The 27325-nt window shown below is 44.5% G+C and overlaps 1 protein-coding gene across 1 annotated transcript in view; it reads left to right on the top strand.

Annotated features, from left to right (window-relative positions):
* LOC110490344 (calcium/calmodulin-dependent protein kinase type 1D) overlaps positions 1-27325 on the top strand; it is a 65916-nt gene that overhangs the window by 23093 nt on the left and 15498 nt on the right. Inside the window, exons 2-3 of the mRNA XM_036944671.2 lie at positions 16287-16418; positions 18845-18919. Coding sequence (XP_036800566.1) covers positions 16287-16418; positions 18845-18919 — 207 coding nt within the window. The remainder of the gene's footprint in view (positions 1-16286; positions 16419-18844; positions 18920-27325) is intronic.

The raw sequence follows: 27325 nt of genomic DNA, 5'->3' as shown, positions 1-27325 counted from the left end.
AGCCTTGAGACAATGGAGCCCCACAGTGGAGCTGTCATAACACCCATAAAACCTAGCTGTCAAACAGGGAAATAGTTCCAATTGTTTATCCACCATAAATCTTTCCCATGGGGGATTTTATAAACACTTAAAATAAGGGCTGTGTTTTGTGTAGGCTTACTCTGGCATGACCTTGTCCTAGAGAAATTTACACGGTTATCAAAATGTCACGCCAGGGTAAGCCTACACTAAACACAGCCCTTATTCTAAAAACCCCTATGGGGAAAATTAATGGTGGAAAAACGATTGGCACCATTTCCCTGTTTGACCTCTAGATTTTATGGGTATTGTGACTCATACTGTGGTACTCTATAGAGACATAGATTGTGTATGTGTGCCATTCAGAGGGTGAATGAGCAAGAAAAAAGATTGAAGTGCCTTTGAATGGGATATGGTAGTAGGTGCCAGGTGCACCGGTTTGTGTCAAGAACTGCAACGCTGCTGGGTTTTTCATACTCAACATTTACCCGTGTGTATCAAGAATGGTCCACCACCCAAAGGACATCCAGCCAACTGCACACAACTGTGGGAAGCATTGGAGTCAACATAGGCCAGCATCCTTGAGGAACACTTTCGACCCCTTTTTGAGTCCACGCCCCAGTAAATTGAGGCTGTTCTGACGGCAAAAGGGGGTGCAACTCAATATTCGGAAGGTGTTCCTAATGTTTTGTACACTATGTATATTCTCACGGGACTTGACCGTTCAGAATTGAATAGGCTCAACCATCCAACCTATATCTTACGAACTGTTAGCATGTGCCAATGCCAGTCTTCATGATTGCACACCATTTTCAATGCAACTTCTGTAGATAATATTGTAGCATACAGTATTGTGCGGTATAGTGATATTTTATGGTGGAGCTGTAATTGCGATATGAGTATAGGGATTTCTGTTATAGAGCTGATCGTGGGCACCTTGATGGGAGGGCTGATCGTGGGCACCTTGATGGGAGGGCTGATCGTGGGCACCTTGATGGGAGGGCTGATCGTGGGCACCTTGATGGGAGGGCTGATCGTGGGCACCTTGATGGGAGGGCTGATGGGCTATCTTCCACAGTGAATGTATTTGATGGAGGGATGTTTTGTGTGCTGAGGTCAGAGCAGAGATTTGTGCATGGGGACATTGGGAACAGAACAGTTTCTGCTGGGAGGACAATGCAGGCCAGGGAGATTGGAGATTAATTTTGCCCTGGTAATCTGGGCTGTGTTTAATCTCAGTTTTGGGAATTGGAATGATGATGCTGGCTTAGAAAACCAAACGTGTGTGTGTGTGTGTGTGTGTGTGTGTGTGTGTGTGTAATGCAATGCATTTGTTTTGTCTAAGTAGAACACATTCTGCATTTCGATGCAAGACCTTTTTTTTTATTCACACTTTAGTTGCAGTTCGCTAATTCTGAGATGTTTTGTCCTGAATGCTAAAAAGCTGTTAAGCTCCATTTAAAATGAAGATGCTACATTAACCTCATAGCAAAGTTTATGACTCTAGAGGAAAGAGGGAGCGAGAAGGAGAGCGAAAGGGAGAAAGAAAAACTCTAGAGAGTCTGGCTGTAAGTCCTAAAACATGGCACATTTAATCAACTCTAATGAGAGCAGCTTTGTAGATTTAGCTTCTCCTTCTTTTTTAAGTCATTTAATCACGCACCATTCTTCTCCGTACCCCCCTCCTCTCCAGCACCTGTTCTAACTCCCACCTCCTATCTGCGCAATGCCTGTATAATGATGCATCTCTATCTGAGCAGTGTGTGATACAATTAGCCAGTTAGCTATATGAGACCATACAGGAGCTGTTCTATATCAGACCGGCCAAGAGCTCCATCTCATCTGCATTCAATCTCATCCTTCTCTTTTTCTATCTCTCCTTCTCTCTCACTGTCGTAATACTAGCACATTCTCACACACACACACACACACACACACACACACACATGCTCGTTCTTGGCCGCTTCATTTCTGTTTTTCTCTCACTGCGTCCCTCTCTCTCGCCTTCCTCTCTCACTCTCTCCATCCCAGCTCTCTTTGAATTTGTGTGTGTGTGGTGTTAGTGTGGAGCTTGGCAGTGATGACGGTAGTTCGGTGGTGTATAATTGTCCTTGCTTTGGTTTGTGTGGTTCTCTCTCTCTCTCTCTCTCTGTCTGTCTGTCTGTCTGTCTGTGTCTCTAACATGGAGCATGGAGTCCAGTCACAGTCTAAATAGACATTTCTGTTCTGCAGTGCCCTGTTTGATTGAAATGGAATTGAACAGATGTCTTTCACCCGCCAAACCAACGGCCGGAGAGATTAAATTATCCCCTTCTTTCTCTGTGTGTGTGGGTGTGCCTCAGCTCTCAGCCTTGCCCAGTAACACAAAAGGGAAGGCGTTCAGTCTAAATGTAATTTATTGCCCCGAGCCCCTCCCATCAGACACCTTACATCTGCAACAGTGGTTGGTCCCTTTGTCACACAGCGGGGTGAGTGGTTCTCTAGATGGATCTGAAGTCTGCACGTCAGGTATGTTGTGCGTACAGGGCTAGTGTAATGGCAGGCAAACATCAGACAAAACCAAAGTTGCACTTCTGAAGTGCTATAGCGCTTCCATACAGGCTCTTCACGTTCATACTCCCAGTACCTTATGGGAAAGGTTAGAACCCAACAAATATCATTCTGGCTTTTTGAAGTTGTCTCATGTAAATGTATTTCAGCAGCAGTTGTCATCAGCATGCCTCCCCTGCAATCAGGATTTAATTGTAGATGGTTGTTTTGTCAGGGCCATTTCCATCGAAAAAGACCCATGAGCACCAACATTCATAGCTTTCATTTGACATGCTCCTATAAAAACTAAGCGTCTATATTTTTGGGAAATGAAGGAATACATACATTTTTCAACCATTTTCCATCTTAAAGATTTGGCAAAAGTACTGTCTTTGATTTGTGTTCAAACAGATGGAAAAGGGTCTTAGTAAACATCTACCAGGAAGTCTTAAAAGGCATCATAAATACACAGTAATGTTGCAGTAAAGAGCCCTGCCAACTAATATCAACATTTGTATTTCATTTTGGAGAGATTGTTTATCTTCTGTAAATGTAAGAAATTTTGCCTTGTGCCTTGTAATTCCGTTACCAAAAACCCACATATCTTTAAAATATATTTTTATTTCCAATCGTCTTGTGGTCAAACCAAGGATCTTAAAACCGTCTGAGTCTGAACAACCCCTCCCTCTCTCTCTCCTCTCTTTTTCACTCTCTAGTTAATGTCACCTCTCCCAGCTCTTACTGACACCGACCCATGACCCCCCTCGCTTTCCATTTACTGTAACCAACAGCCTCACCCACTGAACACCGACACTGTACGCTGAAAAGTAGTCCATTTGTTCAGTCCACCTTGGCCTTGATTTTAGCGTCCATAGACTGACCGGACTGGAACAAATCTAAACCTCATAGGCGTACTGTATGTTTGGATAGTACAGTACAGTGATTTGAACACAGTACAATACAGTGCAGTAAAGAAAAGTATAGTACAGTAGAATATAGTGTACTGTACTCTACTTTACTGTGCTGTCCAAACTTGTGAAGCACGAGGAGAATGACATTCATATCCATAATTATGCATTTCTGTGTAGTACAGATCTAGGACACATTATGTATTTTTGCATTTATTAGGGATCCCCATTAGTTCCTGCCAAGGCAGCAGCTACTCTTCCTGGGGTCCAAACACATTAAGGCACATCACACATAAAACAAAATCTAAAACCGTACGTCATATAACATTATTACACCACTACATATCTACAATACAAAATGTATAATACCGCCAAACAACAATATGACGGTGTGAGTGCGTGTGCTACCATGTGTGTGTCTGTTCCTGTGTATCTCTTCACAGTCCCTGCTCTTCCATAAGCTGTTTTTTTATATCTGATTCTACTGCTTACATCAGTTACCTGATGTGGAATTGAGCTCCATGTAGTTATTGCTCTATGCAGTACTGTGCGCCTCCCAAAGTCTGTTCTTGACTTGTGAAGAGACCTCTGGTGGTATGTCTTGTGGGGTATGCATGGATGTCCGATCTGTGTGCTAGTAGTTTAAGGAGAGTCCTTGATGCATTCAGCATGTCACCACTTCTTACAAAAACAGTTAGTTAAGTCAATCTGTCCTCCATTTTGAGCCATGAGAGATTTACATAAATTATTGTTATCTCTCCATGTACTTTAAAGGGCCAGCCGTGCTGCCCTGTTCTGAGCCAATTGCAATTTTCCTAAGTCCTTTTTTGTGGCACCTGACCACACGACTGAACAGTAGTCCAGGTGCGACAACTAAGGCCTGGGGGACCTGCCTTGTTGATAGTGTTAAGGCAGAGAAGTGCTTTATTATGGGCAGACTTCTCCCCATCTTAGGCACTGTTGTATCAACATATTTAGACCATAACAGTTTACAATCCAGGATTACTCCAAGCAGTTTAGTCACCTTAACTTTCTCAATTTCCACATTATTCATTACAAGATTTAGTTGAGGTTTTGTGAATGATTTGTCCCAAATACAATGCTTTTAGTTTGTAATATGTATGACTTATTCTTTGCCACCAATTCTGAAACTAACTGCAGCTCTTTATTAAGTGTTGCAGTGATTTTACTCACTGTAGTGAATAGTGTTGAGTCATCATTACTCAAAGCCAGTGGCATGTCATTCGTAAAGATTGAAAAAAGCAAGGGGCCTAAACAGCTACCCTGGGGAATTCCTGATTCTACCTGGATTATGTTGGCACGGCTTCCATTGAAGAACACCCTCTGTGTTCTTTAGACATGTAACTCTATCCACAATATAGCAGGGGATGTAAAGCCATGACACGTTTTTCCAGCAGCAAACTATAATCGATAATGTCAAAACCCCCACTGAAGTCTAACAAAACAGCCCCCACAATATTTTTGCAATAATGTCTCTCAGCCAATCATCACTCATTTGTGCCCTGCTTGTTGAATGTTCTTCCCTGTAAGTGTGCTGAAAGTCTGTTGTCAATTTGTTTACAGTAAATAGCATTATCTGGTCAAACACAATTTTTTTCCAAACTTTACTAAGGTTTGGTAACGGGCTATTTGAGCCAGTAAAGGGGGCTTTACTATTCTTGGGTAGAGGAATGACTTTTGCTTCCCTCCAGGCCTGAGGTCACACACTTTTTAGTAGGCTTAGGTTTGAAGATATGGCAAATAGGAGTGGCAAATGTTCACTGTTATTCTCAGTAATTTTCCATCCAAGTTGTCAGACCCCAGTGACTTGTTATTGTTGATAGACCATTTTTTCACCTCTTCCACATTAAATTTACGGAATTCAAAATTACAATGCTTGTCTTTCATAATTGTATCAGTTATACTTGAATGTGTAGTGTTAGGCATGACATGCCTGCAACAAATGCTAATATTGCCAATTAGTGGGTTTTGTGATTTTAATGAGGCATCTGAATGATGCAGCTGAGTTTGCCTTTTGTCCATAATTTCGTTTTAGGTGCTCCAAAGCTTTTTACTATCGTTCTTTATATATTTTATCTTTGTTTCATGGAATAGTTCCTTTTTATTCAGTTTAGTCACATGATTTCTCAATTTGCAGTACGTTTGCCAATCAGTTTGCAGACAGATTTATTTGCCATTTCTTTTAGTGGTATCTTCTCAACCATAACATTTTTCCATTCCTCATCAATCCACAGGGATTTAACAGGTAACACAGTAATTGTCTTTATGTTTGCATGCTTTTAGTAACTGGAACACGCAATTTCATAAATCTGTCAAGTGCAGCGTCTGGTTGCTCCTCATTACACACCACAGACCAGCAAATATTCTTTACATTAACATATGAATCACAACAAAACTTCTTGTATGACCTCTTATACACTATATTAGGCCCAGCCTTTGGAACTTTGGTTTTCCTTGATATGGCTACTATATTGTGATCACTACATCCTATGGATTTGGATACTACTTTAAAGCAAATATCTGCAGCATTAGTACGGATGTGATCAATACATGTTTATGATTTCATTCCTGTTTGTAACTACCCTGGTAGGTTGACTGATAACCTGAACCAGGTTGCAGGCACTGGTTACAGTTTGAAGCTTTTTCTTAAGTGGGCAGCTTGATGAAAGCCAGTTAATATTTCAATCACCCAGAAAATATACCTCTCTGTTGATATCATTTACACTATTAAGCATTTCACACACATTATCCAGATACTGACTGTTAGCACTTGGTCTATAGTAGCTTCCTACAACAATGGACTTTAGGTGTTATTCCGTTACCGGGTGTAAAATCTACTTCACTTACTATAGTTCAATAACCAAAATAGATTTGTTCAAATTCAAGGTAGCATGTCAACCCATTCTTTCTGCAGACATATTTGAATCTTAGTTTGGAGCAAGTGTGTTAGATTTTGGAGAACTTGGTTGAATAGAAACTGGAGGTAAAATCCGTTACTAAAGTTAGCCTCTGCACAGTTCTTCCACTAAATTCATTTTTGTAAAATGTTCAGTGGAAATTGTTAAAAGTAGTCCTTGTAGATAGATAGATGTGTATTGTATGTTAAACTTTTGAAATCAATGGTTATTGTTTGACATACGTTTTAAAGTGAGAACTGAGTAAAAGTGTAATTCCGTTCCCATGGAATTGCCACCAGTCTGTGTAGTCAGCTGTACACTAACAACTGAACCCTTCAACCGAAGAACCATATATCTCCGTTTTATATCTCGCCAACAGCCAGTGAAATTGCTGGTAGCCAAATTCAAAACAACAGAAATCCCATAATTAAAATACCTCAAACATTCTAGTATTTTACATCATTTTAAAGATAAACTTCTTGTAAATCCAGCTACAGTGTCCGATTTCAAATCGGCTTTACGGCGAAAGCACACCAAACGATTATGTTAGGTCAGCACCTAGTCACAGAAAACCATAAATGACCATAAATGACACAATGACTTGGAAAAACTACAAACCTCAGATTTCCCACTTCCTAGTTGGATTTATTTCTCAGGTTTTTGCCTGCCATATGAGTTCTGTTATACTCACAGACATCATTCAAACAGTTTTAGAAACTTCAGAGGGTTTTATATCCAAATCTACTAATTATATGCATATTCTAGCTTTTGGGCCTGAGTAGCAGGCAGTTTACTCTGGGCACCTGTTAGGAAATTATGATTAATATGACTGAACAAATCATTTTAAATGGAACTGTAAGTAAACTTATACTCTGTTATATTATGTTTAATAGACAATATGAGTTAATAAGAAGAAATTGTGTGACAGGAGAAAGGAGTAATAAAATGTTAAAGAACACCATTCCAACTGGACAGGAACAAATGGGTTGTGGACTGTAAACACATAAGGTCGTTAGCCTATGGTTGACCCAACCTGAAACTTAGCTCTGGGGTTTTTAGATTAGGCAGTGAGTGCATTCCTAGGGTTTCTGTTAATTAAAACTGTCAGTTCAGTGGTGATCGATAATGTTGAGGGGTCAAAAGTTATCTGGGAGTGTGTTAGTAAGTGAGAATGAACTTTTCACCTTACTTTGTCCTGTCGAGAGGAGGGGGTTCGGTTAAGGCAGTGAAATGACGTCATGATCTGTATTTAAACTGATGCATGTGTTTGAGTGGCAGCGCGCTCCGAGAATAAATTCTATTACCTATTATTTAAAGACTGGTCTGCGTCTATTTTATGCAAACAAGAAATCTTATGAATTCTCATAAAATAGATGAAGGGCTTTCAATTGATGAAAGCATATTGGCTTAATTAAATTATACTAACAGCACCTTATTATCCAAGCTACTCAATACTGCCCCCCAGTCCCAAAGAAGTTAATGAAGACTTGGCGAGACATGACACCTGTCTGAATAGCCTGGAAGATGGTGCAAATATTTACTTCGACAAAGTGGTGACACTGGAAGAGCAAGTCACCCGGCTATCATCAGATGTCGTCAAACTTACTTCCAAGATTGAGGATCTCGAGAACAGACAGCGCCGGGGGAACTGTCACATTTTTGGCATGAGAGAGGGACTCAAGACGCCCACAACATTGACCGTGCGCACAGAAGCATACAGTCCACACCGAAGAATGGAGAGCCGCCCAGACCCATAGTAGTTAAATTCCACTTCCTTCAGGAGAAGGAGGATGTCTTCCGTAAGGCAGCGCGAGAGGCTCCCATCACCCACCACTGCCAGAATCTCTTCCATAGGTGTAAACTTATTATGTTCGCCCTGGATAGAGCTCTACCGAGGTTCAGTTTAACATGAAAGGTAGCATTTTGCTCTAGTCTAGGAGAGGTAGAATGCAGCCTTCCAACAGGGGGAAGGCCAGCATAGGGGTCCAAGGTTTTCTTCTGGGTATTTTGTAGTTTTTAGCTGTTTTTTAAATTTTATTTATGTTTTATTACTCAAACCTTTCAGCACACTGGTCATGTGATCGTAATAACATTAATTTCTGATTACTACGACTATGCCTAATTCACATACTCTAGGCTCCACATGCTTTATCAGCTGGTACGTGAAAGGAATTAACCAGGTGGTCAAGTGTAGCCGAGTGTATGCTCATCTTAAGTCCGGACATTGTTTTTCTCCAAGAGACCCATCTCCGGGCCAGTGACCATGATAAACTAAAGAGAGGATGGGTAGACCAAATACTTCACTCCAACTTTGGTGCTAAGGCCAGAGGGGCAGCCATCCTTATCAGAAAAGGCACCCCGTTTGTCTCCTCCAAAGTCATTTCAGATACTAATGGCAGATATAGGGATGGGGAAATGGTTTAGCACACAGGTTATTCTGACTAACCTCTATGGTCCTAATTGGGATGACGCTCAATTTTTTTATCTGACCTCATCGCAACATTTCCCAACCTTAACTCTCATCATTTGATATTGGGTGGAGATTTTAATTGTGTATCGTATTAAAGTCTAGACAGATCCAGACCGAAGCCCAACATTGTAATTTCAAATCTGGCAAAACTCATTTCTCGAATCCTATAATTTGTCTGATCCATCGAGGAGGCGCAGTCCCACTGCTAAACAGTAGTCCTTTTTTTCCCTCCAGTCCACCGCTTATACACTAGGATTTATTTTTTCCTGCTGGACAATAGAATTCTTCCTTTTGGAACTAATAGCCAATATCATAGCATCGTCATCTCTGACCATAGCCCTGTCCAGCTAGATATCCGCTTTCCGGACAGTACTGTGCCACTACTACTATCCTGTGGTGTGTTTAAAAAATACATATCGACTCACATTGTTGTCTTTTACAGATCAACCTCACCCCTGATGTGTCTCACTGTGTGGGAGTCGTTAAAAGCTTATCTAAGGGGCCAAATGATTTCATACACAGCGTATACAACAAACAGCGCACCAAACACTTACCGTAGCTATCTCAACTCATTCTAAATGTGGACAACATATATGCCTCTTCTCCGACTGAAATGAACAAACCAACATGGACGGCTCAATAAGTGATCATGAAGCTACTCTGGCAATCCAGTCCATGCAGAGCGGTAAAGCCCCTGGGCCTGATGGCTTCCCTGTTGAATTTTATAAAGCTTTCTTTAAATTATCCTCTATCCTCAGCTCAATGTACAATTAAATAATTTCTAGTCAGAAACAGCCACAGACACTTACCCAGGCGACTATTTCGGGTTTGCTTAAAAAAGACTAGAATTCCCTAGATTGTGGTTCATACAGCCCTGTAAGCCTTTTTGTGCTGGATTTTATAAAATTCTCACTGAGGTCATTTCATGCCGTTTAGAAACAGTGATGCCTAATATAATTAACTCTGACCAAACCGGATTTCTCTCAGGTAGGTGATCTTTCTATAATATGCGGCGGCTATTTTATTGTTCTTTATACTGCCCACTCAACTCAACAGCCAGAGGTTGTCATCTCTCTTGATGCTGAAAAGGCTTTCGACCGGGTTGAGTGGGAATATCTATTTACAGTACTAGAGAGAGTTAGGTTTGGCCCGTCATTCCTTTCCTGGATTAAGATTTTGTCCCCAGTGGCTTCTGTTCGCACCAACAATGTTACTTTAGCCACTTCCCTCTCCACAGGGGGGACAGGCAGGGTTGCTGTTTATCCCCTTTCCTATTTGATATGGCTATTGAGCCTCTTGCTATCGCCCTGCGGGCGGAGGAGAGGATTAAGGGAATACTAAGGGGCAACATAACTCTCAAGGTGTCCTTATATGCAGACAATGTTTTATACATCTCTAACTATGTGGAGTCTATACCCTATCTCTTGGACATGCTACAAGGTTTTGGGACATTCTCTGGTTAAGTTAAACCTTAAGCTCCCCATTAATCAGTTCGCAGAAGGAATTGGGTATGCCAATTTGCCATTTAAGGTGGAGCATTAGGTCTTTACTTATTTGTGGATAAAGGTCACACTCATTTAAGGCTCTGTTTAAACATAACTTCAAAACCCTCCTGGAGCACACTAAGCAGGATTTCATAAGGTAGTCAGTCGTCTCTTTCCATTTCATTAACAGTTCACATGAATTATGTTAAGATGATTATACTACCTAGGTTTTTCTACTTATTCCAAATTATTCCATTTTTTCTGCCGAAGTTGATGTTCAAACAACTGGACAGCTGCATTTCCAACTTTGAAATAAGTCAAATCCACAAATGAGAAAGGTATATTACAGTCAAGCCTTCCAACTTCTCCGGTCTCACTCCTGTGCTCTCCAATGCCCATGAACCTTGGCACCCATGTTTTGAACCACATGGTTAAGAACTCCCTTAAAATTTGGGTCCAATTCCGAAGTCACTTTAGCCTTAAACAAGTGAGAGCGATTCTCTCCATTAACATCTAATCATCTCTTCCCAGCGTCACAGATTGACACGGCATTCCAGTTCTGGCATAGGAACGGTCTGCTGTTTTTTTGTGACCTATTTGTTGACAACACATTTGTCTCATTAGATACTGTGAGGGTTGACCATAATATTCCCAATAGCCACTTTTTTAGATACCTGCAAACTCACAGCTTTGCCAAAAAAGCATTTCCCTTCATTTCCACTCGAGCCTACTAAGTGTCCAGTCGAGAGGTGCTTAGATCTTAACCCTTATCTGAAGGGCCCAATCTCCACATTATACGGCATAATACAGGACATGAATCCACCTTCCTTTGCAAATACAAAATCTGCAAGGGAGCAAGACATAGGTGGCAATGTCCCCGACGATGTATTGAACATATCCACACATTATTTTGCATAAGGCATGGGCTTATTCAGTTTAAGGTTTTGCACCGTCTCCATTACTCAAATGACAGGTTGGCAAAAATAAACCCACATGTTAACCCCAAGTGTTTGAGATGCCACCAGAGTCCAGCGACTGTGGGACATATGTTTGGGTCATGCCAATCTTTGAGTGGCCTCTGGGACCCCATTTTTGACGCATTCTCATGTGTGTAATACAACAGTTAGGCCCAACCCAGTCACTGACATTTTTGGTGTACTTCTCCTAGACTAGAATGCTACCACGCATCAGGCAAATGCGATAGCTGCTAGCTCGCCACCTTGTCCTCTTTACCTGGAAGTCTGCAAAGCCTCCCTCCTTTATGCAGTGGGTTAAGGAGGTGATCTCATCACTGCCTCTGGAGAAGGTTAGGTACATAGTGCATGGGTCCCAACAAACGGTCAGAAACAGACTCCATGAGGGTGGTATGAGGGCCCGACGTCCACAGGTGGGGGTTGTGCTTACAGCGCAACACCGTGCAGGACGTTTGGCATTTGCCAGAGAACACCAAGATTGGCAAATTCGCCACTGGTGCCCTGTGCTCTTCACAGATGAAAGCAGGTTCACACTAAGCACGTGACAGAGTCTGGAGACGCGGTGGAGAACGTTCTGCTGCCTGCAACATCCTCCAGCATGACCGGTTTGGCGGTGGGTCAGTCATGGTGTGGGGTGGCATTTCTTTGGGGGGCCGCACAGCCCTCCATGTGCTCGCCAGAGGTAGCCTGACTACCATTAAGTACCGAGATGAGATCCTCAGACCCCTTGTGAGACCATATGCTGGTGCGGTTGGCCCTGGGTTCCTCCTAATGCAAGACAATGCTAGACCTCATGTGGCTGGAGTGTGTCAGCAGTTCCTGCAAGAGGAAGGCATTGATGCTATGGACTGGCCCGCCCGTTCCCCAGACCTGAATCCAATTGAGCACATCTGGGACATCATGTCTCGCTCCATCCACCAACGCCACGTTGCACCACAGACTGTCCAGGAGTTGGCGGATGCTTTAGTCCAGGTCTGGGAGGAGATCCCTCAGGAGACGATCCGCAACCTCACCAGGAGCATGCCCAGGCGTTGTAGGGAGGTCATACAGGCACGTGGAGGCCACACACACTACTGAGCCTCATTTTGACTTGTTTTAAGGACAGTTGGATCAGCCTGTAGTGTGGTTTTCCACTTTTAATTTTGAGTGTCTCTCCAAATCCAGACCTCCATGGGTTGATACATTTGATTTCCATTGATAATTTTTGTGTGATTTTGTTGTCAGCATATTCAACTATGTAAAGAAAAAAGTATTTAATAAGAATATTTCATTCATTCAGATCTAGAATGTGTTATTCTAGTGTTCCCTTTATTTTTTTGAGCAGTGTATATATGTTTATTTTTTTGTGTGTATGTACATGTACGTATGTATGTAAAAAATAACTTATTTATTTATTATTATTATTTATTTTTTTAGCCTGTCACATCTGTGAATGTGGAATGTGTTGTGTTGGTTGATTTGAAAAACAAGAAAACGTAATAAAACTTTAAATTGAAGAAAAAAATGGTCCCCATTAATACAATACATGGAAAGCCTGTCTTTTACTTTGTAACTTGCGTAGTTTCGGTAAGCAGTCATGTCTGTTCTAGTGGCCATTTATGCTGTTAAGAATTTTTAGATACATTTTTTCCCATTGTTTTTTGTTTCTTACTGTTTGTTTCTGTTTTTCTTTCCTATTTAACTTATTTTTATAGATGCCTTGATGGATGGATGGATGGGAGAATGAGGGGTTGTGGTTGTACTGTTTTTGTTATATTTGTATCTATAAATAAAGGTACAAAAATAAAATAAAGATAGAAAGTCAATGATCATCTAAAAATACAAAATGCTTCTGACACTTGTTCAGAGGAAACCAAGCATTACAGCTTGCAGCTGAGACATGGAATGGAATGACAATAGAGGCTTCTAGGTAGTGTAGTCACAGGAAGGTTAAAGCAGCCACTCAATCGGCCCCCCTAAAGCCACTGTATTTAATGGGGAAGCCACTAATCTTGCATGTCTGTATCAGTGTTATTGTGTCACTGTCACCTTGTGAGTCTATTGTTCTTCTCTCTCTCTCTGAGACAAAGACTCTGTCTGATTTTGACAACTCTTCCCTTGGGAAAATATTCACACACACTCACACATGCATCTGTGTGCATGTCTGTCTGTCTGTCTGCGTGCTTCTCCCATATGAGAGCTTATCTTTGTCTCTGTAGGAGAGATCACTTAGCGCCAGCATTATTCAATTGGACCCCCGTTAACCAAGAGGACCTGCCACAATGGATATCAGTCTAAGAGTGACACTCACACTCTACACTGGCTGCAGGCTGCCCATGTAGTTTCCATTCAATGCAATCACAGACCCACTGGAGCCTCGCTGAGACAATTACCCAGGTTTATACACCTGAGGAAAAGCAATCGCCCAATATTGCCATCAACTGCAATAGCAGCAGGGCCAAACTTGAACTGCATAACCCCTAGTCAATCCCCAATAACCACCCACACACACACTCAAAGCCCCTTTGCATGTGAACACAGCCGGGGAGATGCTGTATTACACGCTCCCTGTCCAAAATAATTTAGAAAAAGAGATTTCCAGCCAATCGACGGGGTTGATACTGTACTGTATGTACCCTGTAGTGGCTCTATTCAACTCGCTTCTATCTCTGTTCTGTGTGAATGCTTTAAAGGTTGTCTTTGTTGTACTGCACCACCGCCGTTCAGCTTTTCTCTTATTGGTCTCATTCACAGATACGGGTCTTTTCTGTCTCAAACCCACACATAGGATTCTCTCTCTCTCGCTATCAATTACAGGATTCACCCACGCATGCCTCCCTCTCTTCTCTACCATTTCTACTGTATATGTCTCTATCTCCTGTTTCCTCTTCTCTCTCCTTCCCTGTCTTTTGTGGCCTTTTGGTTTCACGGTATGTGGCCAGTCTCTTTCCTTCTCCCTGGGCAGTGACTAAATCCACATTCATAGTATAAAGAGATGGTGACCCAGTCCTAGCCTTCCTAATGGGACTGCTGCTTACACAGACCAGCGAGTGAGTGAGTGGGTGGGGGACCAGCTGGCTCTTGCAGCCCAGGGAGATGGGTGGAGGCTGGGTGACCTCGCCCTGGGTAAGAGGGGTTGCCTGTGTATGTGTACTCCCAGGTCATGCTGGTAGGATTAGGGAGCTCAGTTCAGACCCCTCTGTAAGGTGTGTAGCAGGTGTGTGCTCTCGCTTCATTAATTCATGCACTGAGTAAAAGTGACGACCAGCACCCAGCTTAATCACAGATCACTTGTTTTAATGTGTTTACAGTATTTTATAAGGCTGTGTGTGCTTTGATTAACTTCAATGGGTCTGTTACTAGTTTCCATTGAGAATAAACCTTCTTCACATGAAGAGACCTGAACACCCGATAAGATCAGCTGCCAGTGTGACAGATGTGTGACAGATGTGTGAGCAACTCAGCGAAAGGGCAGAGGGAGTGAGAAGAGGAGGTGAGGGGTGGAGAAGGGAATCATCTTTTGGTGATAAACGTGAGAAGAAATATAAGGGAGAAGAAGAATTCCAGCAGAGAGAAATGGAGGAAGAGAGGATGGCGATGGAGGCTAGGAGAAAGGAAGGAAAGCGAAGGACTGAGGAGGGAGATGTATGAGAATCATGTGTGCGTTCCCAAAACAATGCCTGGCTGTTATGTCCCTGCAATAGTAATTGAAACGTGTGCGATACCGAGCGAACACTCTGAGACCATGATTTTGTGAATAATCGACCAACCATCAAGTGGGACCAGAACTATCCAGTTTGTAATTGCGAATCACAAATGAAAGGGAGTGTGTGTGTGTGTGTGTGTGTGTGTGTGTGTGCGCAGCATGGTGACAGGCCTGCATTGCTGTTTAATCTCTGCGTCAGTGCTTTTAGAGCTTTTCAGTGTTGTGTCAGATGGTGGTGTTTTGGAGTCGGCGGTCATCAACAAATGGGGGCTTCTAAATGGCTCTAGGGCTATCTGGACTATAGCACTAAACACACACACACACACACACACACACACACACACACACACACACACACAGGTTGAATATTACCATGGTTGTATTACTAAAATTGTACACTTTCCAAAATGATGTTGTCATGCTTGTTGTGCCTTATGTAAAGGCCATCAGCAGAGTGAAATAGAAGGACAGAAAGGAGGAAGTATGAATTAATTCATAACCAGTACCATGTCCCAAAGGCAGGAGCGACGAGAGCGGGAAGAGGAGAGGCGGGGAACGGAAGAGTAGAATAATAGTGGAGAGGAAGAGGGAGGATGTGTACCCTGTCTCTCCCCTCGTTCCTTCATTGCTGATTGACATAGCAGCATGGACCATTAGTCAGCTGATGAATGAAAGCAAACCAGATATGAAATTTGATTTCCTACCGAGCTAACAAGAAGAACGCAGCAGGAAAACAAGGTGAGGGAGGGGCAGGGAGAGAAGGAGAGGAAGTGGGAAGAAGGGAGCCGATATATGGAGGAGAGAACATAGTAAGAATAAACATGAACTGTGGAGAAAGGGAGAGCGAGAGAGACCAAGGGAACTGGGACAAAGGATAAGGAGGAGATCAAGCATATTATAGAGCGATTGAACATGAAACAATGAGTGAAGGACAACGAGAGAGTGATAAATAAAGAGAAATGAGAGAGGGGGAGACAGCGATGGAGAGAGCGAAAGAGTGATAGCTGAGTGGCTGTAAAGTGTGTTGGAGATGGTGATATAGTGAGTGAGTGGTTTGGAGGGTTTCAGATGAGCTGGACAGAGAACAATGAGATTCATGGAGCTGAGACTGCATTAATGAACTACGCTTCATAAATCTCTCTCTCTAGCTCCCCTCTGCCACCTCTCTCTCGCTCTCTCATGGAAACATTGTTAACTTGTTTTGCTGTTTCATGTCTGTGTTTAGTATCTGTACTTGTGTTGAACTGTCTTACACAATTGCTAATTGATTAATCAAATATTTTCTTTCTCTCTCTCTTAGCGGGGCGTTCTCTGAGGTGGTGTTGGCCCAGGAGAGGTCTACAGGGAAGATGTTTGCTGTGAAGTGTATCCCCAAGAAGGCCCTTAAGGGGAAAGAGAGCAGCATCGAGAACGAGATCAACGTGCTCCGCAAGTAAGTCTCCCACCTACCTTCTCCTTCCTAACACCTGTTACCCTGGCGACCGAACGGAAACACCGCCACCCTTCACCACCGCGCATCACGCTTGCATCCCTCCCACTACTCCCCATTCACTGTTATCTTTAGGTCACCATCCACAGTCTCACACTGACAGAACAGGAGATTAAGGTAGGTAGCGACTATAGAAAACACCCTCTCTGTCTTCTATTTCTTTGCTTAGCGACCTTGTGTTGATGATACTGAACTGAATGTACCTTCTAATCTTTTCTTCCAGTGAGGAACACATTATGTATTTTACACATATTATTCATACATATTGTCAGGTAGCTGAGTAGAGACCTGTATGAACACACACACACACACACACCAGGGGATAAAACCAAAGATATGCATCTCCACGTCACTGGATAAACAGTAATCCCTCTCCACTGCTTGGACTTGGACTTGGGTGTGTGTGTGTGTGTGTGTGTGTTCAGATATCACCTTGGATCTGGCCCAATGCTCAGTAGTTCCACAAGGTTTCACTCACTCACTCAGTCACTCACTGTCCAGAAGTAGGCGGCTACAGTATGTGTTGGTGTTATTATTGCAGTATACCATGCTTGTTCCCTAGGGACAGGAGAGACACCACTGACCCTGACAATATTCATGCGGGATAAGTGTTGTCACAGTGATCCAGTCAGTGGAGGGGGGGGTGTTTCCTAGCCTCTGACGCCTTCCATGTTTGATCTTCGGGTTTTTGCCACTCTCAGCATCTCCTGGCAACCAGCTGATTGACAGGCTAATATGGCCTGCATAGGTCACAAGACACACCTCCTCAGGGTCAATGCTTCGTATCCAAACATCGTCATTCACATGTGCACTATTTATACAAAAGTATGTGGACATCCCTTCAAATGAGTGGATTTGTCTGTTTCAGCCACACGCGTTGCTGACAGGTGCGTAAGATCAAGCACACCGCCATGCAATCTTCATAGACAAACATTGGCAGTAGAATGGCCTTAATGAAGAACTCGGTCAACTTCAACGTGGCACCGTCATAGGATGCCACATTTCCAACATGTCAATTCGTAAAATTTCCGCTAGAGCTGCCTCGGTAAACTGTAAATGCTGTTATTGTGAAGTGGAAACGTCTAGGAGCAGAAACGTCTCAGCAGCCAAGTGGTAGGCCACACAAGCTCACAGAATGGGGCCGGCGAGTGCTGAAGCGTGTGGAAATCGTCTGTCCTCGGTTGCAATACTCACTACCGAGTTCCAAACTGCCTCTGGCGGCAGCATCAGCACAGAGACGGTTTGTCGGAAGCTTCATGAAATGGGTTTCCATGGCAGAGCAGCCTCACACAAACATAACATCACCATGCGCAATGCCAAGCTTCGGCTGGAGTGGTGTAAAGCTCGCCGCCATTGGGATCTGGAGCAGTGGAAACACGTTCTCTGGAGTGTTGAATCACGCTTCACCATCTGTCAGTCCGACAGAGTAATTTGGGATTGGTGGATGCCAGGAGAACACTACCTGCCCCAATGCACAGTGTCAACTGTAAAATTTGGTGGAGGAGGAATAATGGCCTGAGCTGTTTTGTCATGGTTGCACAGAGCCCTGACCTCATCATCGAACACATTTGGGATGAATTGGAACACCGACTGCGAGCCAGGCCTAATCGCCCAACATCCATGCCCGACCTCACTAATGCTCTTGTGGCTGGATGGAAGCAAGTCCCCGCAGCAATGTACCAACATCTAGTGGAAAGTCTTCCCAGAAGAGTGGAGGCTGTTATAGCAGCGAAAGGGGGACCAACTCCATATTAATGCCCATAATTTTGGAAGGAAATGTTTGACGAGCAACTGTCCACATACCTTTGTAATATATATGTATACACTTAAAGTGGTCATGTGTGTACACACATTCAGAAACACACATGCGTCAAAAATAGAGAACTAGTAGACACACATTCACAAAGATATAATCAGGCTCTCTCCCTTTATGTGAAGTTGGGGTATAGTGTCGTGCCACAGTCTCTGCCCACTCTGTCGCCTACTAGTTTATTTGGATTCTGCCGCTCAACAGGGATACACACACACACACACACACACACACACACACACACACACACACACACACACACACACACACACACACACACACACACACACACAGGCACACTGACCACCACCACAGCAGCACAAGCATGTCCCATGTGTACACATTATACACTTTCACCATGGAGCAGTTACCATGGCAAGGCCTGAGTATGGTGTTGGAGGGAGGGAGAGACAGAGGGAGAGAGCTTATGTTTAGTAAGTGTTTGAGATTACTCTAGAGCGGAGGTAAAGGGGGATGTAGATGGTCTGGGATCTGTTTAAAGGGTTATAGTTGTACATGACTAATATACTAACATTGTCTGCGTTTTATGTCCCTCCAGAATCAAGCATGAGAACATAGTAGCTTTGGAAGACATCTATGAGAGTTCCAACCACCTCTACCTGATCATGCAGCTGTAAGTTTTCTCTTTCTCTCTCTCTCTCTCTCCTCCATTCATCTAGTCTTATTTCTTGATCTTAATTCCTGTCATTCTCTTTCTCCCCTTCTACTTCTTACTGTCTCTTCTTATCACCCTCTTTCTCTCTTCTCTCTCCTTCTGTCTCTCTCTTTGACTGTCTGTCTCGCTCACTGACCTGACCTGCCGTACCCTCAGACTGACTCAGCACTGAGGAATGGGGCAGGGGGTGACTGTTTTAGCTTACACACTCACACACTTTATAAGCCCTCATTACTCCAATTAGACTTCCATTAAGACGGACGACAGGAGAGGGAATGGGACCTGGCTCGTAGCGCTCAGCTAACGTTTACATAATGTTACTCTAACGTTACAGCAAGGCCAACGTGCCACTATGCAGTCCTGGCCAAATTAATCAGCTGAGTTATATCAGTCTGTCGAAGGAGGGCGTGTGAGTTATGGATTTAAATGTGTTGTGAGTTATGTGTGTGTGCAGGAAAGTAGAGCAGTTCTTAACTTTGATCATTATGTTTATTGCTGAGTCACGGCACACGTAATGTTATTAGTTTCAGTGCTAACAGGCTGTTGAATTGAGAATAGAGGAGAAAAACACCCACCCATCAGAACCATCTTTCACTTCAGTCTTCTGCCTCTCATCCTCCCCTCATCTCTCTTCTCTTTTCTTCCATCTCACCCTTGTTCTCTTCCCCCCTCACACCTCATCTCTCCTCCCCACCTCTCCTCTCACCTTTACCCCTTACCTCTCCCTTCACCTGCAGCAGGTGTGAAATGATTCTCCCATGTCTCTTCTGCAGCAAGGCACCTTCTCATATCAGGCTCTGTTACCACGGATACAGAGGTGAAAGGTCACCTCACTCCACTTATGACAGGGCTTAACTTGGTAGAACCAGGAATAACACCTCAGCAGTTAGGGATCGCAGTACTCATCTGAGCTCTGAGTCGGTACCTATCATCCGTGTATCAAGCGTCACCTCCGAGTAGAAACGTTGGACCAGGTCTGCCGTCTTTACCAGCCCCCTGTGATCCTGCCTGGATATGAATCATCCTCAGAGGTTGACAGGTTTGGTCTGATTAAACTTTTCTCTGAGTTTGACACGTCAGGTCTGATATACAGTACCTGTGCTCGGAGTTTGATTTAGATTTGATGTGATTTTAACATGTCAGGTCTGATTTAACTTTGCTCTGAGTTTGACATGTCAGGTCTGATATACCTGTACTCTCTCTGAGTTTGACATATCTGATTTAACTTGGCTCTGAGTTTGACATGTCAGGTCTGATATACCTGTACTCTCTCTGAGTTTGACATATCTGATTTAACTTTGCTCTGAGTTTGACATGTCAGGTCTGATATACCTGTACTCTCTCTGAGTTTGACATATCTGATTTAACTTTGCTCTGAGTTTGACATGTCAGGTCTGATATACCTGTACTCTCTCTGAGTTTGACATATCTGATTTAACTTGGCTCTGAGTTTGACATGTCAGGTCTGATATACCTGTACTCTCTCTGAGTTTGACATATCTGATTTAACTTGGCTCTGAGTTTGATACGTTGGGTTTGGTTTAACGGCATCTGTGCTCGGAGGTTGTCATGTCGTCCGATCTAGCTGTGATTAGTTAGTTGGGTCTGGTGTGATGCTTCCATCTCTGGTTGGATGAAGACCTGCTGTCTCCAGCGTTCTACAACCATGTCATCAATACATGGCTGATACATCCAATCCTGTTCAAATAAATGAGGGAGAGAGGGAATGGTATGAGAGGCAGATGGAAGTGTGAGGAGAGAGAGAGAGGGGGAGAGAGAATGAGATTGGATTCAGAATATACTCAGTGGGTCAATGTGTCAAGGAGATTGCTTTAGGAGGAATTTTGTATATGAGTGAAAGCCAAAACTGAGAAAGTGAAGCCAAGAACAAGAGGAGGGGATTTGAAGGGGGAGACAAAGAGAAAGCAAGCAGGCAGAAGACAGAGAGCGAAAAACGAATCTAGAGTAGAGCAAAGCTTGAACCTTTTCGACTCAGTCGGTGGCTAATTAATGATGAATGAAAAGGGTTGTAAAAGTGCGTAGTGTTTTACAGAAAATACAAACACGGCTATGTTTTTTTCTCTCTTCTCCCCAACAACACTGAAACCATGTGAGTTAAACAAACCAAACAGTTGTACAGTCAGATCTGTTCTACGGAAGCAGCAGGTTCAGCCACAGGCTTGTGAGTGTTACTGTTAAAACCCCTTCACACCACTACCTTCTTGTAGGAACCACTACAGCAGGGTCAGCAACACCTTCACACCACTACCTTACTATAGGAACCACTACAGCAGGGTCAGCAACACCTTCACACCACTACCTTCCTGTAGGAACCACTACAGCAGGGTCAGCAACACCTTCACACCACTACCTTACTATAGGAACCACTACAGCAGGGTCAGCAACACCTTCACACCACTACCTTACTGTAGGAACCACTACAGCAACAACACCTTCACACCACTACCTTACTGTAGGAACCACTACAGCAGGGTCAGCAACACCTTCACACCACTATCTTACTGTAGGAACCACTACAGCAGGGTCAACAACACCTTCACACCACTACCTTACTGTAGGAACCACTACAGCAACAACACCTTCACACCACTACCTTACTGTAGGAACCACTACAGCAGGGTCAGCAACACCTTCACACCACTATCTTACTGTAGGAACCACTACAGCAGGGTCAACAACACCTTCACACCACTACCTTACTATAGGAACCACTACAGCAGGGTCAGCAACACCTTCACACCACTACCTTACTGTAGGAACCACTACAGCAACAACACCTTCACACCACTACCTTACTGTAGGAACCACTACAGCAGGGTCAGCAACACCTTCACACCACTATCTTACTGTAGGAATCACTACAGCAGGGTCAACAACACCTTCACACCACTACCTTACTGTAGGAACCACTACAGCAACAACACCTTCACACCACTACCTTACTGTAGGAACCACTACAGCAGGGTCAGCAACACCTTCACACCACTATCTTACTGTAGGAACCACTACAGCAGGGTCAACAACACCTTCACACCACTACCTTACTGTAGGAACCACTACAGCAGGGTCAGCAACACCTTCACACCACTATCTTACTGTAGGAACCACTACAGCAACAACACCTTCACACCACTACCTTACTGTAGGAACCACTACAGCAGGGTCAGCAACACCTTCACACCACTATCTTACTGTAGGAACCACTACAGCAACAACACCTTCACATCACTACCTTACTATAGGAACCACTACAGCAGGGTCAGCAACACCTTCACATCACTACCTTACTGTAGGAACCACTACAGCAGGGTCAGCAACACCTTCACATCACTACCTTACTATAGGAACCACTACAGCAGGGTCAGCAACACCTTCACATCACTACCTTACTGTAGGAACCACTACAGCAGGGTCAACAACACCTTCACACCACTACCTTACTGTAGGAACCACTACAGCAGGGACAGCAACACCTTCACACCACTACCTTACTGTAGGAACCACTACAGCAACAACACTTTCACACCACTACCTTACTGTAGAAACCACTACAGCAAGTGTCAGCAACACCTTCACATCACTACCTTACTGTAGAAACCACTACAGCAAGTGTCAGCAACAACGGCCCACGGGATTTTAGTTTTTGGTCAAACAAATACTGTAAACTCACCAGGAATTCAGCTAAAATGTGTATTCCCACGAATGAAAGAGATGTGATCGTGTCTCAATGTAATCAAGGTATGAAATTATTGTTATTTTATTGTAATAATCTCTTTTTTTTTTAGCTTAGTTGTGGTTCATTTGCAGTGCATAAATTATTATAATTATGTTCCGGCCCCCCGACCATCCTCTACGACAAAAATTAGGGGGGGGGGGGGGGGGGGGGAAGAGAAAGGGATGGAGAACGGGACAGAGATGGCAAGAAAGAGCGATACAGAAGCGAGTGAGACCAAATGGAAAGACAATAGTGTGTGTGCACAATTAGTGTGTGTGTGTATATGTGTGTGTGTGTGTGTGTGTATTGAAAGGGAAGTAGATTTGGCTCCTGTCTGATTGCCATGGTCTCCCTACGCAAATGGTTACGCAATCCTGCAGGATGGTGGCCCATCTCCTCCGTCACTACCACACCGTTATGTCCAGCCAACGTGTGTGTTGTCAGCTTAGCCTTTTGCTTGTCATTCCCTGCCACGCTCGTCTCGGCTGGAAAAAACAAGTCACTGTTGGCAGAGAAGAGAGAGAGTGAGAGAAGAGAAAGGGAGAGATGGAGCGTGGGGATAGAGAGAGAAGAGAAAGGGAGAGATGGAGCGTGGGGATAGAGAGAAGAGAAAGGGAGAGATGGAGCGTGGGGAGAGAGAGAAGAGAAAGGGAGAGATGGAGCGTGGGGATAGAGAGAGAAGAGAAAGGGAGAGATGGAGCGTGGGGATAGAGAGAGAAGAGAAAGGGAGAGATGGAGCGTGGGGATAGAGAGAGAAGAGAAAGGGAGAGATGGAGCGTGGGGATAGAGAGAAAGGGAGAGATGGAGCGTGGGGATAGAGAGAGAAGAGAAAGGGAGAGATGGAGCGTGGGGATAGAGAGAGAAGAGAAAGAGAGAGATGGAGCGTGGGGATGGAGAGAGAAGAGAAAGGGAGAGATGGAGCTTGGGGATAGAGAGGGAGAGATGGAGCGTGGGGATAGAGAGAAGAGAAAGGGAGAGATGGAGCGTGGGGATAGAGAGAAGAGAAAGGGAGAGATGGAGCGTGGGGATAGAGAGAAGAGAAAGGGAAAGATGGAGCGTGGGGAGAGAAGAGAAAGGGAGAGATGGAGCGTGGGGAGAGAGAGAGAAGAGAAAGGGAGAGATGGAGCGTGGGGGGAGAGAGAAGAGAAAGGGAGAGATGGAGAGTGGGGATAGAGAGAAGAGAAAGGGAAAGATGGAGCGTGGGGGGAGAGAGAAGAGAAAGGGAGAGATGTCGCGTGGGGATAGAGAGAAGAGAAAGGGAGAGATGGAGCGTGGGGAGAGAGAGAGAAGAGAAAGGGAGAGATGGAGCGTGGGGAGAGAGAGAAGAGAAAGGGAGAGATGGAGCGTGGGGAGAGAGAGAAGAGAAAGGGAGAGATGGAGCGTGGGGAGAGAGAGAAGAGAAAGGGAGAGATGGAGCGTGGGGAGAGAGAAGAGAAAGGGAGAGATGGAGCGTGGGGAGAGAGAGAAGAGAAAGGGAGAGATGGAGCGTGGGGAGAGAGAGAAGAGAAAGGGAGAGATGGAGCGTGGGGAGAGAGAGAGAAGGGAGAGATGGAGCGTGGGGATAGAGAGAGAAGGGAGAGATGGAGCGTGGGGATAGAGAGAGAAGAGAGGGAGAGATGGAGCGTGGGGATAGAGAGAAGAGAAAGGGAGAGATGGAGCGTGGGGAGAGAGAGAGAAGAGAAAGGGACAGATGGAGCGTGGGGAGGGAGAGATGGAGCGTGGGGATATAGAGAGAAGAGAGGGAGAGATGGAGCGTGGGGATAGAGAGAAGAGAAAGAGAGAGATGGAGCGTGGGGGGAGAGAGAAGAGAAAGGGAGAGATGGAGCGTGGGGATAGAGAGAGAAGAGAAAGGGAGAGATGGAGCGTGGGGATAGAGAGAGAAGAGAAAGGGAGAGATGGAGCGTGGGGATAGAGAGAGAAGAGAGGGAGAGAGAGAAGAGAAAGGCAGAGATGGAGCGTGGGGATAGAGAGAGAAGAGAAAGGGAGAGATGGAGCGTGGGGATAGAGAGAGAAGAGAAAGGGAGAGATGGAGCGTGGGGATAGAGAGAGAAGAGAAAGGGAGAGATGGAGCGTGGGGATAGAGAGAAGAGAAAGGGAGAGATGGAGCGTGGGGATAGAGAGAAGAGAAAGGGAGAGATGGAGCGTGGGGATAGAGAGAAAGGGAGAGATGGAGCGTGGGGATAGAGAGAGAAGAGAAAGGGAGAGATGGAGCGTGGGGATAGAGAGAAGAGAAAGGGAGAGATGGAGCGTGGGGATAGAGAGAAGAGAAAGGGAGAGATGGAGCGTGGGGATAGAGAGAGAAGAGAAAGGGAGAGATGGAGCGTGGGGATAGAGAGAAAGGGAGAGATGGAGCGTGGGGATAGAGAGAAGAGAAAGGGAGAGATGGAGCGTGGGGATAGAGAGAAGAGAAAGGGAGAGATGGAGCGTGGGGAGAGAGAGAAGAGAAAGGGAGAGATGGAGTGTGGGGATAGAGAGAAGAGAAAGGGAGAGATGGAGTGTGGGGATAGAGAGAAGAGAAAGGGAGAGATGGAGCGTGGGGAGAGAGAGAGAAAGGGAGAGATGGAGCGTGGGGAGAGAGAGAGGGAGAGATGGAGCGTGGGGAGAGAGAGAAGAGAAAGGGAGAGATGGAGCGTGGGGATAGAGAGGGAGAGATGGAGCGTGAGGATAGAGAGAAGAGAAAGGGAGAGATGGAGCGTGGGGATAGAGAGAGAAGAGAAAGGGAGAGATGGAGCTTGGGGATAGAGAGAGAAGAGAAAGGGAGAGATGGAGCTTGTGGATAGAGAGTGAAGAGAGGGAGAGATTGAGCTTGGGGTAGAGAGGGAGAGATGGAGCGTGGGGATAGAGAGTGAAGAGAGGGAGAGATGGAGCTTGGGGATAGAGAGGGAGAGATGGAGCGTGGGGATAGATAGAGCGAGAGGGAGGAAGGAGAGAAAGGGCAAGAGAGAGCGGAGCGGATTAGCAATTAATTTCTTATCTCCTTTTTTCAGAGACTTCCTTAGAATGTAACTTTCTTCCTGCTCTTATTTGATCTGTCACTGTGACGATGCCCCCCAGATTCACACTCACTCCGCCAATGTGTGTGTGCATGTGCTTTTTTGTTTGTGTATTCAATATTCATCCAATGCAAATCTCTGCAGTTTTTGAGAGAAATATATTTGACCCTATGCTCATTCTCCATCAATCTCTCTGTGCAGCAACGAGAGGTGCAGTGAACCTGGTTGTTCTTGTGTAGTATATAGGTTATTATTTTATATTGATAGTTATGTTTGTATCTTATGGCGGTTAAGGTTAGAATTGAGATTGATTTAAGCTGATCCAAGATCAGTATTTAGGTTCAGAGAGTAACTAGAAGACGATAAGAGATCTAGTTGCGTCTGTTTTAGGTTCAGTGTGTGGGTTAATATGAATACCAGTAATGATCATGGTTACAGCTCCCCCATGGGGATCAGAGGAGAGGAGCAGCCCCTCAGGCTCCTGCTGCACAATCTGTCAACTCAGTACTGAGGAAGAAGGCACAGTACATCTGCCTCCCAAATGCCATACACAGAGAGAGAAGGAGGGACTTTATTGGGTCAATGTGAAAGCACTAACATCAGCGGGTCAAAACAGTACTTGTTGTCACCGCTGAGTCCTGGTAGCCCTTGGCGTTCTATTGAAGGTCAGCTGTCTGTTTATCAATATAGTGTTTATAGAAGGACTGCAGCCAGATGCCTTCAGGGGACATGTCAAACATGAGAGCGCGAGACAACAGAAACAGTCGATGGGGTCAATACAGGAACCAGGAGAGGGAGCTGTGTACCTATGGAAATGCAAAATGTCCTTCCTCCGTTGTTTCCATATTGTGCTTGTCAATACCAAGAGAGACAGTCATAAGAGACAGATTCTACCTCTTTAATGTTCTTACCGTACATACTAGGCATTTTAATGTATCTCTTTGTTCTAACGCATGTTAAACCTAATATAGAGTCATTTGACTTAAAAAAATGTAAAAATGTATCCCTATCTCCTCCCTTCCTCCCTCAGAACTAGTCTTTACGGACTGTGGCACTATTAGAGATGAGTGGTTGGCTACTCCCCCTTGTGGTGGAATGTGACAGAAAGATGCTTTACCCCGACAGACGTACAGTGTTACATGGGTTCTCTGCAGTGAAACGAAGTGATGACACCCTGCTCACATACAGCGGAGTGCCACTAAGCTAATGACCAGTGCACTGAGCTGTTCTACTAGTGGCAGACCCAGGATCAGTTTACCCTTTCCATAACCATAAGGGACGGCCGGACATACTACAAATCTGTCCTTAGATCAGTGCTTAGCAGCCATCTATACTGCCCTGTGCCAGTTGGCTGTAGAGGACTGAGGAAAGTTATGGGATGTTCAGCTTCTGGCCTGTGGCTGTTCTGGCACTTTAAAAACCCCATAATCTGGCTAAGAGTCTTAAAACAAACCTGTAAAACAGCAAGGGCACCGTCTGACACACACACACACACACACACACACACAGTCTGAAGCTTAAGTATCCTCCATGGTGTGAATCTATGGTCCGAGAAATATGAGGCACCTTTTTCTCAGTTTCTTTTAGATGTTGTATCCTTCCCATCTCCTGTCCTGTCTCTCTGCTACAGTTCTC

The sequence above is a fragment of the Oncorhynchus mykiss genome, chromosome 15, assembly GCF_057628025.1.
Source record: "Oncorhynchus mykiss isolate SJ-2025 chromosome 15, ASM5762802v1, whole genome shotgun sequence".
NCBI lineage: Eukaryota > Metazoa > Chordata > Actinopteri > Salmoniformes > Salmonidae > Oncorhynchus > Oncorhynchus mykiss.
This window is presented reverse-complemented; position numbering and strand designations above follow the sequence as displayed.